Here is a 15592-nt window from a genome sequence, read left to right on the forward strand (position 1 = left end):
AATTACATTTTCTCCATCTTTAGCAAAAATGCATTGACCACTTGGGCACGGTGGCACCCATCTTTAATTCCAGCAGTTGGCGACTGCAGAGGCAGTTTGATCTCTGTGAGGTGGAGGCCAGCTTGGTCTATATAGTGAGTTACCAGATTAGCTGGGGCTACAGAGAGACACCCTCTCAAAAAACAAAGTAAAAAACCAAAAAAACGCATTAACTGTGTATGTGTGCATCCACTTTTGGGCTCCCTAATCTTTTTTATTGACCTATGTGTATACTTTTCACCAGTACTTTTGCCTTGATTGCTAGTTTCTTTTAATTTTTGTGGGGTTGAGATCAAGTCTAGGGTTTTGTGCATGGAAGCCAAAGGCTTGCCAAAGGCTCTCACAATGAACTATGCCTCCTCTCTCTTCCATAAGTGTAGAAATAAAGTAAATTGGAAATTTGGATAAATCTCCAGGTTTATCATTATTCTATCAAATATTGTTTATTTAATAGGTGTTAATTGGGATTGCCACATATGTTTATTCTTAGTGGAGTTGGTAGATTTTTTTGCTTTTTGCTTTTTAATCAGCTTTGTATTCCTAATACAAATGATACTTGATCATGGTATAGTATCTACTTTATATATTGCAGAATTAACTTGCCAGTGTTTTGTGGAGGTACTTGTTTCGATATTGATGTTTTGGTTATCAGGAGAAACCTACTAGCCTCAAAACAAGAAGCTGGGGAAGGGTATTCTTTCCTCTTGTGATTTATGGTCAATTTCATGTACAATTGATGCTTTTTATCCTTACACGATTTGTAGAATTTACCAGAATAGCTGTCTCACACTGAAGTTCTCCTTGTGGTTTATAACTACAAATTGTGTTTGTTAAATTTTTTGTAGTGTTCATGTTATTTATTTCTTTATTAATATCTTTTTTTATAATTTTGATAGTTTGTATCATCCAAAGTATTTGCCTTTGTCACCTATGTTGATAAATTTATGGACAAAATTGTTCTTAGTAGTCATTTTAATATTAATAATGTCCTTTTTTCATAATTTGTGTCTCTTATTTCTTGGTCAGTCATGTTAATCGTTTTTACAACATTGCTTTTTTAAAATGTCCTTTTCCTTTTTTGTAATATGCAAATATTTATTGAAAATTTACTTTTTTGTTGTTGTTGTTATTTTTGAGACAGGGTCTCCCTGTAACCCCAGCTGACCTGGAACTCACTATGTAGACCAGGCTGGCCTTGAACTCACAGAGATCCACCTGCCTCTGCCTCCTGACTGCTGGGATAAAAGGTGTGCACCACCACGCCCGCCAAGATGTGTTGAGACATTTTCTCTGGAAGAGTAAGTAAAGTCTCTCTTATGCACATCTTTGAGTTTTTACAAGGGGTATTTTGAAATGTATATATCGATACAGCCTACACTCTACTTTTCTCTAATTGCCTTCTGATGCCTGTGTCTCCCTGTCTGTTTTCTTCAGCATATCCTCTTGCAGTTTGTCCAGTGTGTTGGCTTCTTCTGTGACACTGCAAGTTTTCCATTCCTCTTCACTATTCTCCTTTGCTCTTCTTCCAAAAACCTCACCTGGTCATCCAGGCTTTGCCATCTTCATCTCCCTAGCTTCTTAGCCAAGCATCGGTGGTTAATCTTAACACTTCCTTAAAAGTTAGGTCTTCATTAAGTGGTCTCTTCAGCACTTCCTATCAGTACTTCTTTGACCTTTGTTGTAAGCTTCAATACCTTCTGAATGCTACTCAAAGATATCCTCAGAAAGAATGATTTCTTAAGGATATCTACCTTAAAATCTGTATTAAGACATGTATAAGGGTATGCATAACTTCACAAACAATGCTTCTACTTGTTCCCACCATTACAGTTACTTGATTTTCTAAAATCACTGTTAAAACTATTTGGTATAAAGCATCAATTTATACACATACTAGACAAATTCAAAAATTCAATTTTTAATTGAGTGAAACTAAAATTTATAAGACATACGAAGTTTGAACTTTTAAAAAACCTAAATAATAAAAAGTTGTGACAGCTAGCAATTGATTAAAATGCCTATTAACTTCATCACAAACTCTATGATTAAAAATCAAACTATGAGGGCTGGAGCGATGGCTCAGCAGTAAAGAGCACTGACTTCTCTTGCAGAAGACCAGGGTTTGAATCCTGGCACCCACATGGCAGCTAACAGCTGTGCTCCAGTGCCCTCTTCTGTCCTCCGCAGGCATTGCATGACTGAGTGTACTTATAGACACACAGGCAATACACTCATACATAGTAAAGAAAAAAAATCAAACTATGGTCCTGCAAGTCAGATACTTTCAAGCCAGTTGACATGATCCTTTACATTTTTAACTCAGAAAAGATGTAAGATTCAGTGAATTTTTAATTTTCCAAATGTTCTTGAAAAGAAATATCAGACTCCTCGTACACTTAGAAAAGTACAGTCCACTTGTCACAAGTGAACTCACACCTGCTGAGGTAGCAGTTATCCACTGTATGACCTCTGGTGAGAGTACCCTTCACTCATAACCCTTTCCTTTTCACGTGAAAAGAGAGAGCAAGAAGGGACAAAAGAGTTACCTTTCCTTGTTTATTCTTGGTGATTTTGATTTTATAGCAACAACAAATACCCGTAATTTATTCTGAAAGGTTAATTATGTATTCCAAGTAGCAGATGTTAACAACTTCTCACTAGATTTCTAGGAATAATCCAGAGCTCCAAAGCATGCTTTAGAAAAACATTTCCAGCAGTCTGTGCAGAATTTATTCCTGTTTGATCATTGATAATAATGTGCTTGTTGCTGCAGGAGCTTTAAATTCTGCTGCTGCAAACTTTAAGACTATGCTGAAAATAGTGGAGTACTTTGAGGAACACTGAACATGGTGGAGCCAGATGGGTAGGCCTCCTGCTATTTGCATATTTTCATTCTTTTGTATGCATTGAATTGAAGTTGCTTTTTAAAATTAAATCATTCGTTGGAAATTAGAGGTGTAATAGGCCATTATCACATTATTTTTCTGTTTCCTAACAATTCTTTAGTTACTAAAATAAGCAAAAATGAGGAGACTAGAGAGATGGCTCAGTGGTTAAGACTGGCTGCTCTTGCAGAAGACCTGGGTTTGACTCCCAGCACCCACATGGTGGCTAACAGTGGTCCTTACCTCCAGATCCAGGGGAATCTGATGCTCTCTTCTGACCTCCCCGGGCACTGCAGGACACGGATACACTTACATACATGTGGGTGATACACTCATACACCTAAAATAAAAATAAATAATAAAATAAGTAAAATGAAATAAGATTCTTATATTGGCTTAAGGTATGTTTCTGGGATTGGTGAGATGGCTCATTTGGTAAAGTGCCTGTCACTCAAGCACAAGGACCTGAGTTTGGATCCCCAGGACCCACATAAAAGCTGGATGTGGTGGATTTCTACCTACAACCCTAGTGTTGGGAGACAGCGCAGACAGGAAGATTTCTGTAATGCTCTTGGCCAGCTAGTCTCATAATTCATGAGTTCTGGGTTCAGCTAGAGATGCTATCTCAAAACCCAAGGTGAGAGCAATTGAGAGACCATCCAGTGTCAGCTTCTGGCTACAAACACATAAACACTCCTTAGTTGAAAAAAAAAAAAAGATTTTAAAAAGTATGCTTTTTCTCTGTACAATTTTTTTTTTTTTTTTTTGGTTAGGAATTTGAGTGTGAGGAAATACTGTATTTATGCTAGATCTGTGTCTCATTAGCTTAAGAAAAATGGAAAGATTCTTGAATCCCAATACCCTGGATGCAGAAGCAGGCAGATCTTTTTGAATCTTGGTCTTCATAGTGAGTTCGGGTCAGCCAGGGCCCTGTCTTCACAAAAAACAAAACAGAAAATCTGACCTTTCTGAATGTGTTAGAAGTGTCATCTCAACTCATCCAGATAAGCATGATGTCTGATCACTAGTGTAGGTTCCATTCTGTGCCTGGCTTCTTCCTGTACTTCAGTTTTCTTTTGCCAGAAGAGGGATATCAGCCCCCTGCAGAGATCACCAGAAGACAGAAAAGAGGGTGGTATAAAACTCTTTGGATTTCAAGGTTTTAAATGCTATGCTGGGAACACATAATTGTACTGCGTCTACCCTCATCAAAGAGAGGTCATAGAAATCCTCACAACCTTCTACTTCAGGAATGGTTTCCTTAAAGGGATTTGCTTTGTTTTTAGAGAATTTTAGTGGTTAAATTTTTATTATTACTATTTTTTAAGAATAGCAGGTAGGAATTGGCTAGGCAGTTAGGATAAAAAGACCCCAAAGAAATGTAGCCGGTTTCTTGGCTCAAAGTCAAAATGTCCTTGGGTCTGTTAGCAGCATGCTCTGTTCCAAAGGCCAAAAATGTTAGAAGTATTTGGGAGCTTGTATCTAATCCTTAAAGGATTTTAGGGTTACCTCTTCAGAGGGGGGAACGTTGGAAGGGAAGGAGTGGGCATGGATTTGATCAAAACACCTTATATGCATGTATGAAATTCTCAATAAAGTTTTTGTAAAAGTTAAAAAAATTTTTTTTAATTTATATATATGTATGTGTATGCCAGTGTAGGGGGTGAGGAGCTGGGGGTGCTTGTAGAGTCCAGAAGAGGGCATCAGATCCCTTGGAGCTGGAGTTTCAGGCAGTTATGAGCTGCCTGGTGTGGGGACTAGTGTGGAAGAGCAGCAAGTGCTTTTAACTGTTGAGCCATCTCTTCAGCCTCTCTTAGAAGTTTTAAAAAACAGCTTTGTCAATTCAGTTTCTAAGACTTATGCCAAAGAATAATTCATTTGACTTCATTCTCTAAGGCTACAGAATAGTACTTTGAAATATCTGAACCCTTTGTGTTCTAAGTTGATTCAGAATAAAATGTAGAGAGTATCTAGAGCAGGAGTTGCAACCTTTTCTATAAATAGTCACGTAGTAAATATTTGGGGATTTACAGATCATAACTCTGTCATAGCTATCCACTAAAGCAAAATAACTGTGTTCCAATAAAACTGGACACATGGACAGACTGAGGAGAATAGTTAAGTTGTTAAAATGCTTGCTGCTGCGTATGCATGAGGATCTGACTTAGACTGTACCCCACCCAAGCACCCATGTTAAAAGCTGGTCATGTTGGGTGTGGTGGCACATGCCCTTAATCCCAGCACTTGGGAGGTAGAGACTGTGGAGCTCTGAGATTGAGGCTAGCCTGGTCTAAGCAAGTTCCAGGGCAGCTGTAGATACACCGAGACCCTGTTTTTTTGTTTTTTTGTTTTTTTTTTTTTTTAAACTGATTGCATTGGCATAGACTTGTAATCCCCAAACTGGGCGCTTAGAGACAGGCAGATCGTTGGACTTGTTGGCAAGCCAGTGTAGCCTAATGAGTTATCCTGAGCCCAGTGAGAAACCTTGTCTCAAAAATCAAGATGAATTGCTCCTGAGGAATGACGCTCAAGTTTGGTCTGCCCTCCATATGCATGCCCACACTGTTGTGTGACACTGGTTCTGGGGAGAGATAAACAAATATGTACTCATCTCAGATGGAGAACCAGTGACAGGTTAAAGTAAGGATATCACCAAAGACTAATGTAGTGAACCAGTGAGTTTTATTGGCATTTTTTACATGAGTGTGGATGGGGGATTACTTATAGGAGTAGAAATGTCTTAAAGACTCCTGTATCACCAAAAGTCCACTCCAGTATGGGTGACAGCTCACAAACTCTGGAACCCTGAAGTTTAGGGCACAACTTGCAAGCTGTTCGATGGGTTGGGCAGTGTCTCTGTCAGGCAGCTTAGCTGATCTGTCTCTTTAGCTGGTTTGAGAGTATCTTTCAGGGGTCCTTACTGCTTATATATGCTTGGAGAAGGAGGGATCTAGTGTATCTGGTCACTTTCTGAAGCCTTTGAGTTACTTACTTCCTGAGTTTAAGAAGCTTCCCTGAAGGATGGAATGTTTTAACCTCCATCCTTTGTCTTAAAGCATTTAAGCATTTCCCCTCCAGGATGGAAGGTTTTATCTTGAAGGAAATTGCCACACAACACGCACGCACTCATGCACGCACGCACGTGCATGATATTTTTCGTAAAAATAACTACTCAGACAAGTTTGGCCTTTGGGCCATAGTTTGCTAATCATTGGCCAAAAGTAGTGGCTTTCCAGGTTTATTGTACAGAATGAAGAATCATCTAGGTTATTCCTGTTCATCCCAAATTTGGATTCATTTGGTGTAAGATAGGACTTGGAATACTTTTTTTTTTTTTTTTTTTTTTTTTTTTTTTTTTTTGTCTTTTTTGAGACAGGTCTCCCTGTAGCCCCAGCTGGCCTGGAACTCACTATGTAGACCAGGCTGGCCTTGATCTCACAGAGATCCACCTGCCTCTGCCTTCCAAGTGCTGGTATTAAAGGCGAGCAGTACTATTTTTTAAAATTGCTCCAGTTTGAAATGGAGGGCATCACCATTTTAAGAAATGCTGATTGATTTGTTACAGGGCTAGAGAGATGGCTCAGCAGTTAAGAGCACTAACTGCTCTGGCAGAGGACCTGGGTTTGGCTCCTAGCAACCACATGGCAGCTAACAACCATCTGTAACTTCAGTTCCAGGGGAATCCAACACCCACTTCTCCACAGGCCTTGCACAATATGGCTATACTTACATAATGCAGGCAATACAGTCATACACATTAAATAATAAATAAAATATTAAAAAAAGTTACTTTGTGATGATCAGGTCGTTTTTAACAGTGATAGTAAGTGAAGGCGATATATTGAAGCTGTATTTTTGGGGCGGTAGCCAGCAGTACATACACTGTATTTCCAAATATTGGCAGATCCATGGTATTAATCACATATCATTTAAATGAATTAAAGTTCTGTGGAATAGAATTAATTCTTTTTCTATTTACTGTCAAGAATAATGCATGTTGGGCCTCGTTTTATCATTTGTACTCTCAGAGGAAACTTGTATAATCTCAGAATAGTAGAAACCATTGAGATCCAGTTCAGTTTTTTGCTTTGTTGGTTTTTTTATTTGTTGTTTTGAGACAGAATTTTAGTATGTACTCCACATTGGCCTTGAACTTACTAAATATGCCAGGTTAGACTCAGACTCACAACAATTCTCTTGCCTCAGCCTCCCAAATTCTGGGATCCAGTTCTTTAATTCCAGCTCTGTCATAGACCCTGGAATTATATCAGAGAATGAAACAGGCAACATTCTTTAATTACTATCATGTATTCTGATCTCTGCACTCACTGACCTCAGTGACAATTGAACTAATACCCCAGGCCATGGTCTGACTTATCTTGGTGCAGTGTAGCTTTTTCAGGGTAGGAAATCTTAATTTTCTTTCTTCTTAGTTATGCCCAATGAAGTTTAATGGGCCTATGAGAGCAATAATGGTTCACAATTACTCTTAAAGAAGTCTACAGCAGCACTGTCCAATAGCACTATAATACAATCATGTAGAAGTTAAAAAATTTTAGCCTTTGTATTTAAAAATATTATTTTAAGGTGTAAGTTTGTGTACCATTTAATTTAATGATAAATCCAAAATCCCCATTTCATTGCATAAGTCATAGTTTTTAATTAATATACTTTTTCTCATACCGTTTTAAAATTATTACCCATTTTACAATTTCAACATATCTCAGGTAAGATTAGCCACATTTAAAGTGCTCATTGATCACATAAAGACCATCATACCTCTAGCAAGTGTAAACCTATAGCTTAAGATGCTAACTTAACCAACACCCAAGGAGATGGGCTTCTATGTTCTACTTCTTGCCACCATGACACCACCCACACTTTATTTTCAGTAGTTCTCCCATAGAAAATGTGTAACCCTTTGAGAAATAAAGTGAATGTTCTATTTTCGTATTGAAGTATTAAACCTTAAAGGGTGAAGTTTTCATAAGCAGGAACATTAATCAAGAGATAATCTACAGTTGAGCTAATGTTTTAACTTGGGAAGTGATTGAATAAGAGGAAATCTAGGGACAAGAGTTTCAAGACAGTGCAGGGGGCTTGCTTGGGTCGTTAACAGACAGTGCCAGGGTATGATGAACTTAGATCTTCTATATACCATGTGTAAAATTAACTTTGAATCATATGCCTAAGTGACACAACTAAAACTATAGAGCCTGTAAAAGAATATATAGGAATAGATCTAGACCTTAGGTAGGCAATGGTTTATCGAATATGATGTTAGAAGCCCAAAGACAAAAGAGGAAACAAATAGATTACCTAATCAAAATTAGAAACTTCTAGCCGGCCATGGTGCTGCACGCCTTTAGTCCCAGCACTCGTGACACAGAGGCAGGTGATTCTCTGTGCTGTTGAGACCAGCTGAGCCTACATTAGTGAGTTCCAGGATGGCTAGGGCTACAGGGAGATCCTATCTCAAAATGAAACTTCCCAAATTAGAAACTTCTATTGTTTCAAAGGACATCATCAGGAAAGTAAGAAGATAACCTACAGAATGAGAGAATAAATTATGTCTTGATGAGGGCCTTGTTCCCTGCATATGTGAAGAACTCTCATAATTAATACAAAGACATAATTCAGTTGGGAAATGAGCAAAATATTTGAGTGGATGTTTATCCAAAGAAGAAAGTAAATGTACAGTAAGCACATGAAGAGATGCTTGACATTAGTCATCAAGGAAATGTGTATCAAAACCCACAATCAGCTCTCCCTTCACACCTACCAGCATAACTAATCACAAGAATAGACAGTAGCAAGAGTTGACAAGGGTATGGATAAATTAGCACTTTAATACATTGCTGGTATGAATGTAAAATGATACAGTCACTGTGGAAAACAATCTAGGAGTTTCTCAAAAGTTAACTATATGGTTACCATATGATATGACCCAAACATTCCACTCCTAGATACATACCTAAAATAAAAATTATCTACACTATAAATCACATGTAAATATTCATAACAACCTTATTTATAATAGCCAGAGGAAGAAATAATATAAATGTCCAGTAGATAATGAATGATAGGCAAATTTTGCTATATTTATATGATGATACCTTATTTAGCAATTAAACACTGGTACATTTCTAGAAATTAGTTTGCTTTGTCAAAACAGAATATATTTTGCTGTGATTAGTGATTCTCATTCTTCACTTGAAATGATATTGCAATTTGCCTATTAGCAGTGTATATATAATATTAATATGGAAACATGATAATGACAGTTTATTAGAAAGGCAGACCTTTCCTCATATAAATATTCCACAATAAAAGCATTTATTTATTCCAGGACGCAAAATTGGTATATTGGGAAATCCATGGGTCTTCTGTATTTTATTAATAAGTATAAAGTTACTTTTGTTACTTCAAAAAAATGTTTATTTGTGTGTGCATGTGTATGTGCCATGTGCATGTAGAGGCCAGAGGTCACTGTCAGGTATCTTCCTCACTTGTCCACCTGTATTTTGAGATAGCCTCAGTGAACGTGGAGCTCATCTGTTCAGCTAGACTGGCTGGTCAGCAAGTTCAAGTCAGTGATCCTGTCTCTACTTCCTCAGTGCTAAGATTACAGGCATGCACTACCGTGCCCTGCTTTTATGTGGGTTCTAGGGATTTGAACTCAGGTCATCCTGCTTGCATGGCAAACAGTTTTCTGACTGGGCCATCTGCTCAGCTTCTAATAAGTCAAAGTTTTATGAATTTTCTCTAAAATCCTGAAAAGGCCTTTGTAATATATTTTCATTGTTATTAAAGTACACAAAGAACATCCAATTTCACACATGGGTTGAAAAAGGGTTGTCCTAATAGGCCTTTTAAAAAAGGTGATCATAGCCATGTTTGGTTTATCTCAAACACATGCAGATTGTTTCCTAAAGGGTTATTGGGCTATGTAATATAAAATCCTATCAGTAGCCCTTCTTGTACTTTTTGCATGACTATCCATTGGGCTGTTTTGTAGCCTGAAGAGGTATTTTATAAATGCATAATTTTTATAACATGCTTAGCCTTTAGGGAAATGTGATTTTCCACAAGTACACAACAAATCTTTCAAATGGGAACATATTTCACTGTAAAGTATTTTTTAAAATAACATATTAATATTATCAGTGCCACTTAAAAAGTCTTTACTGAAAAGCTTGTTGAGCTTGTGGGGGCAAATAATTGTTTTCCAAACTTAAAGGATTTTTTTGGCTTTTAATTTTTAAATTTATTTTTATTTTGAGTCTTTTGCCTGCACGTTTGTAAGTGCACCCGTATGTACAGTGTCCATAGAGGCCAAGAGGGCATGGGATCTCCTGGAACTGTCGTTATGGATGGTTGTTAGTCACTATGTGGGTGCTGAGAACAGAATCCCAGTCCTTTGCAAGAGCAGCCAGTACTTTTAACTCCTGAGTCATCTCTCCAACCCCTAAAGTTTTGTTTTAAAATTGAATTTTCATTCTTGAAAACAGGTATTTGGGAGAAAAATGTCGAATTCAAGTTTGAATAACCATATATTCCTTCTGGTAACAAACATTCCTTAGCATAAAAACAGTCACTTGATGCCCCACAGGTATTTCCATGTGGCTGGAGTGCTTTATGTACACTTCTTGTGGCCTTACATAGACTATTGAAAAAGTATGTACTCAGGGGTTGAGATGTAATAAAATAATTTTTACTACTACAAATCATTCTGAAGTAAAACTGGAATTAGCCTTTAAACTGCGTAACAGTGACTTTTAATAAGGTCTTTATTTTTGTCACTGTCTTGATTTGTATCTTCCTAAAAAGAAATGTCTTTAGCCTTTTGCTCCCCAGTCCTTCTGTTACCACCTGTCCATAGACTCCAGCTTACCTCTGTTGATGGCCTTTTCCAAACATTTCATACAAATGGAATGAAAGAGTGTATGAACTTTTGTGATTGGTTTCTTGGCTACTTAATTCCTATTGCCAGCTGATTTTCCTCTTACGGATATTCCCCTTTTTTAATCAGTTGATAGGCATTGGGATTGTGTGTACTTCTTGGTTATTAAGATTGATACTGCGTGACTATTGATTTGGAAATCTTTAAGTGAGCATACATTTTCATTTTTCTTGAATATAACTAGGAATGCAATCAGTAGTGTTTACTCTTTTCAAAGAAGAGGTTTTTTAATTTTCTTTTGCCACTTTAGTAAATTTGGGGATTGGAAGGTTAGGGCCTATAATTATTCACTGTGGACATAGTTTGTGTTATACATTGGACAGCTTAGGAGGAGTTATTTTTAATCATGTGTTTTTGGATTGTTGAGCATAGGAATACAACATGGCATCTTTTGTTTGTTTTGCTTTTATTTTTTTGAAACAGGTCTCCCTGTAGCCCCAACTGGCCTGGAACTCACACTGTGTAAACCACGTTGGCTTTTATCTCACAGATATCCCCTGGCCTCTTCCTCTCCAGGGATTAAAGGTGTGCACCACCACAGTTGGTGGAATACAGCACTTTATACAAAATCACACTCTAGTGATTCTGGAGCTCTAAGAAAATGTATAATATTTATTTATTAGACCAGGGTTTCTTAAAATTTTCTGCTAATAATAATCCCCGCAATATTTACCCTCTTTTTGAGACAGTCTCTCCGTAGCCCCAACTGGCCTGGAACTCACTATGAAGACCTTGCTGGCCTCAGTCTGGTGGGCCTGTCTCTGCCTCCCAAGTGCTAGGATTAAAGGTGCCAGACACCGTGCCCGGCATTAGCCCCCTTTTCACCTGGAAAAAAAATTTTTTTTTAATATTAAAAAAATTTTTTTTTAGAAGAAGCATTCCATTACAGCTTTAACATATTCAATAATCATTTCCAGAGCAAAGATACATCTCTTTCAAAAGTGGCTATAAAATTTTTAGGTTTGTTGTTGAATTAATACAATTATACAATATTGAACTCAGTATAAGCCGCCCTGTAAGATATAAAATTGAATGAGTTTTTAACCTTATGTGCTCCAGGTATAGAGATACCTAACATAAATGTGCACATCAAAATTTACTGATAGTAGGTCATGGAGATTTTATTTTAAAGCAAATCTTTGATTATATAATTTTTCCATTTGTTAAAGTGGATGTGCTTCATTTTTACATAAGGAATTAAACCTTGACTGAATACTTGATACTGTAGGACACAGAGCATCTTCTACATTTTTTTTAATAGATTGCTACTTTGATTTTATCATCATGCTGAAAATGTCGCTTTGCATAAATACATAGTATAAAATGACAAAAGTATGTTCAGGGTTGTCTCAGAAATTGGGTGGTCTGTCCTAATTGTCATCCAAAATTCATTAAACCATTTTTGTTGAAACTCAACTCAGCAACTCAAACAGCAGTTTGTTTGTTTGTTTGTTTGTTTGTTTGTGACAGGGTCTCATGTAGCTCACACTTGCTATATAGCCAAGGGTGACCAAGGAGGCCAAGGGTGACCAGCCTTCTAAGTTCTGGGATTAGAAACACGTATCACCATGCCCAGCTCAAACAATAATTTTTAGAGTCAAGCATTCTAATACAGTACAATCCAAAGATATACTAATTTGACACTTAACATGCATAGAAATGATGGTAGGGAAATATTAAAAGTATTTGTTTTCCATAGTTGAAATATGTTGGTATAAGGGCAGAAAACTTTACGTATAGTGAAAACACTGCAGTTCATAACATACAGTAGTCTTGATCTGAACTGAGATGTTCAGGCAATATTTGTGGTCATCACCTGGCATGATAGCACAGTACAAATTATGTATGTTGTGTTTTTAGACCCAAAGTTGCAGTGCAATCCTGAGATGAATGGTATGTATTTCCTTTGTATTAGGTAGTATTTTAGTAACTTGGAAATATTTGAAATTTTTTTTCTGTTTTGAACTATTGAGTTGTTATGGTAGAAATTTCAGTTCTTTCAGAAGTTTGTAGTTTATTATAATTAGTAAAACTATGTAAAAAATATTCTATATAACGTGTATTTTCTATTGTATACAACGTGAGACATTAAAGTATTTATGTAGAGATTTTCTTAGATTTTTAGAATAATTAAAAGAAGATGAAATAACTAATACTTGATTTTCAAAGCCACTGCTGTATTATGTAAAATGACAAATTGTGTATGTGCTAGCTAGTTAAGTCTGTCATTTTCCAAATTAGCTGTCAGTGTTTGTGATGATTGCACTGAGCACTTCCAGTCTCTTTAGGGGCCCTTCTGATTATCAAAAATAATTCAGGATTTCTGTGTTCAGAATTTTAAAGTCAATCTATCTTTTAAGGAATATTTGTGCAATTAACATTTTTACTATTGTTATATCCAGTATTTAATTTTTTGGAGCATGCATTCTCTTATAATGATAGGTGATCATAATATGTAACCATACAAGTGAGTATAAATCACAGATGCAATAAGATTAAAATTTTTATAGGTTTATATATAGCTATATATCATGTTGAATTACAATTTCTAGACTGTTTCATATGTGGTAATGTACAAAATTTTTCTTGTTCTTAATAGAAATATTTTACTGTAATTACTACTTTAGGCTCCTGGATTTGGATTTGGAATTGCAATATCTGGTGGAAGAGATAATCCTCATTTTCAGAGTGGGGAAACCTCCATAGTAATTTCAGATGTGCTGAAGGGAGGACCAGCTGAAGGACAGCTACAGTAAGTGTGTTTTTTAACGCGCACATGCATGTTCCTGTCCTCAATGCATTGGTAGTGATCAGGTATATTTATACCCACCCTGTGTCATGGTTTAATTAATTTTTTTCTTTAAGTGAATATGCACTTAAATGTAAGAAGATGTCTTCATCACTGTTGCAAACAGACAGCTAAGGATCACTTACTTTAAATAGAAAGTAACTATAGAAACAAAAATAGTGAAAAAAAAAACCCTTAAAATTAGTTTAGGCAGAAACTAGCCTTTAGGAACCTCTCACAAAAAAGGTCTTGCCCTTTTTGTGTGTTAAGGGGACTAGCAAGATAAAGAGAAGCCACAGGCAAGGCTGAGCAAAAACTGATCAATCAGAAGAATTGAAAGACATTTAAAAGAAGAAAGATTTGGGCCTGGAGAGATGGCTCAGTGGTTAAGAACACTGATTGTTCTTGGCAGAAGACCCGGGTTCGAATCCCAGGACCTACGTGGCAGCTGACGGCTATCCATAACTCTAGTCCCAAGGGATCCGACAGCCTCTTCTGACCTGCACGGCCATTGCACGACACGGGTGCACTTACCTACATGCAGGCAATACACACATACACATAAAATAAAAATAAATAAATAAAATTTTTAAAAAAAGATTTTACTTTTATAAAACAGAATAACTTTATAGTTGGATGACTTAGTATCATCCTGTGCTTTCTAATTCAACTATTCAATTGTGTTTTTTGTGTATTAAGGTATCTGTTCAGTCCTTTGGGAAAACACTGCTGATTCATTTTTTTTTAAAAAACCTCAAGGCCAGCCTGGCATACGTAGTGAGTTCCAGGCCAGCTGAGGCTACAGGGAGACCCTATCTCAAAAAGACCAAAAGAAAAAGAAAAAAAGAACCTCTTGTGCATGAGAGCTCTTTTAGCATTGCCCTAAAGACTAATAGATCAATTAACCTGTAAATTCAAAGGAGAACTTAGAAGAAAGAATTTATATGTTTTTCCATGACATGTTTTTCTGGTGACTTTTTCTACTTAGGGAAAATGACCGAGTTGCAATGGTTAATGGAGTTTCAATGGATAATGTTGAACATGCTTTTGCTGTTCAGCAGCTAAGAAAAAGTGGGAAAAATGCAAAAATTGTAAGTATCTTTTATGTTTAGCTTAGTATAAGTATCGATGTAAAATTATCAACTGCTGTTGATACTCAGTGTTTGAATTCACCCTTCTTTAAGAAAATGAAAACTGAAAAAGTAGTTCCACAGTTAGTTTCTGATAATTAGAAGTATGTTTTTCTCTTCTGCTGCATGTAATTAATAGAAATTCAGTTTAGTGATTTTTTTTTCAGTTAAGAAAAGAAAGAGAGTAGAGCAGTTTAATGTTTCCTTCTCTTTTATGTGCTTACTTAGACTGACTCTTGGTAAGCAGTCAGTTTAAAAGTATGTGTGGCCCTGTTTTCTGGTACAGAATTCATTTACTGGAAAAATTTTACACTCTCCTTTGAATCCACATCATCTCCTACTATCCTTGTTAACTGTGATGCACATAGAGGAGAGAGAAAAATCTTAAGATTTTATATATAGAGTTGTTCAGGGTGCATTTCATGTTACTGTCTTAAGGCCAAAGTCTGAGATTATACGTATGCACCACCGTGCCTAGTTTATGCAGTGCTGGAGTTAATCCCAGAACTTTTACCTTACCAGAATTATGAAATCCCCCTGTCTTGTGTCTTATTATTGTATTTACATGGTTTTATTTTGTTTCACGCTTGAAATCTTTAATTCACGCAAACAAGTTTTTTGTTTGTTTGAGACACAGTCTCCCTGTAGCCACAGATGGCCTAGAACTATGTAGATCTGACTGGCCTCCATCTCACAAGAGTACACCTGCTTCTGCCTCTCTAGTGCTGGGATGAAAGGTGTTATACAAATTTTGAAGCAGACACCCCCCCCCCCAAAGGATTTCTAT

At 36.7% G+C, this 15592-nt stretch overlaps 1 protein-coding gene across 7 annotated transcripts in view; it reads left to right on the forward strand.

Annotated features, from left to right (window-relative positions):
- Tjp1 (tight junction protein 1) overlaps nucleotides 1–15592 on the forward strand; it is a 110806-nt gene that overhangs the window by 25113 nt on the left and 70101 nt on the right. For all 7 annotated transcript variants that reach the window (XM_008849551.3, XM_017802317.2, XM_008849553.3 and 4 more), the window contains 2 exons: nucleotides 13515–13639; nucleotides 14664–14766. In XM_008849551.3, coding sequence (XP_008847773.1) covers nucleotides 13515–13639; nucleotides 14664–14766 — 228 coding nt within the window. The remainder of the gene's footprint in view (nucleotides 1–13514; nucleotides 13640–14663; nucleotides 14767–15592) is intronic.

Source organism: Nannospalax galili, unplaced genomic scaffold (assembly GCF_000622305.1).
Source record: "Nannospalax galili isolate Female #2095 unplaced genomic scaffold, S.galili_v1.0 scaffold124, whole genome shotgun sequence".
In the NCBI taxonomy this organism is placed as follows: Eukaryota; Metazoa; Chordata; class Mammalia; order Rodentia; family Spalacidae; genus Nannospalax; species Nannospalax galili.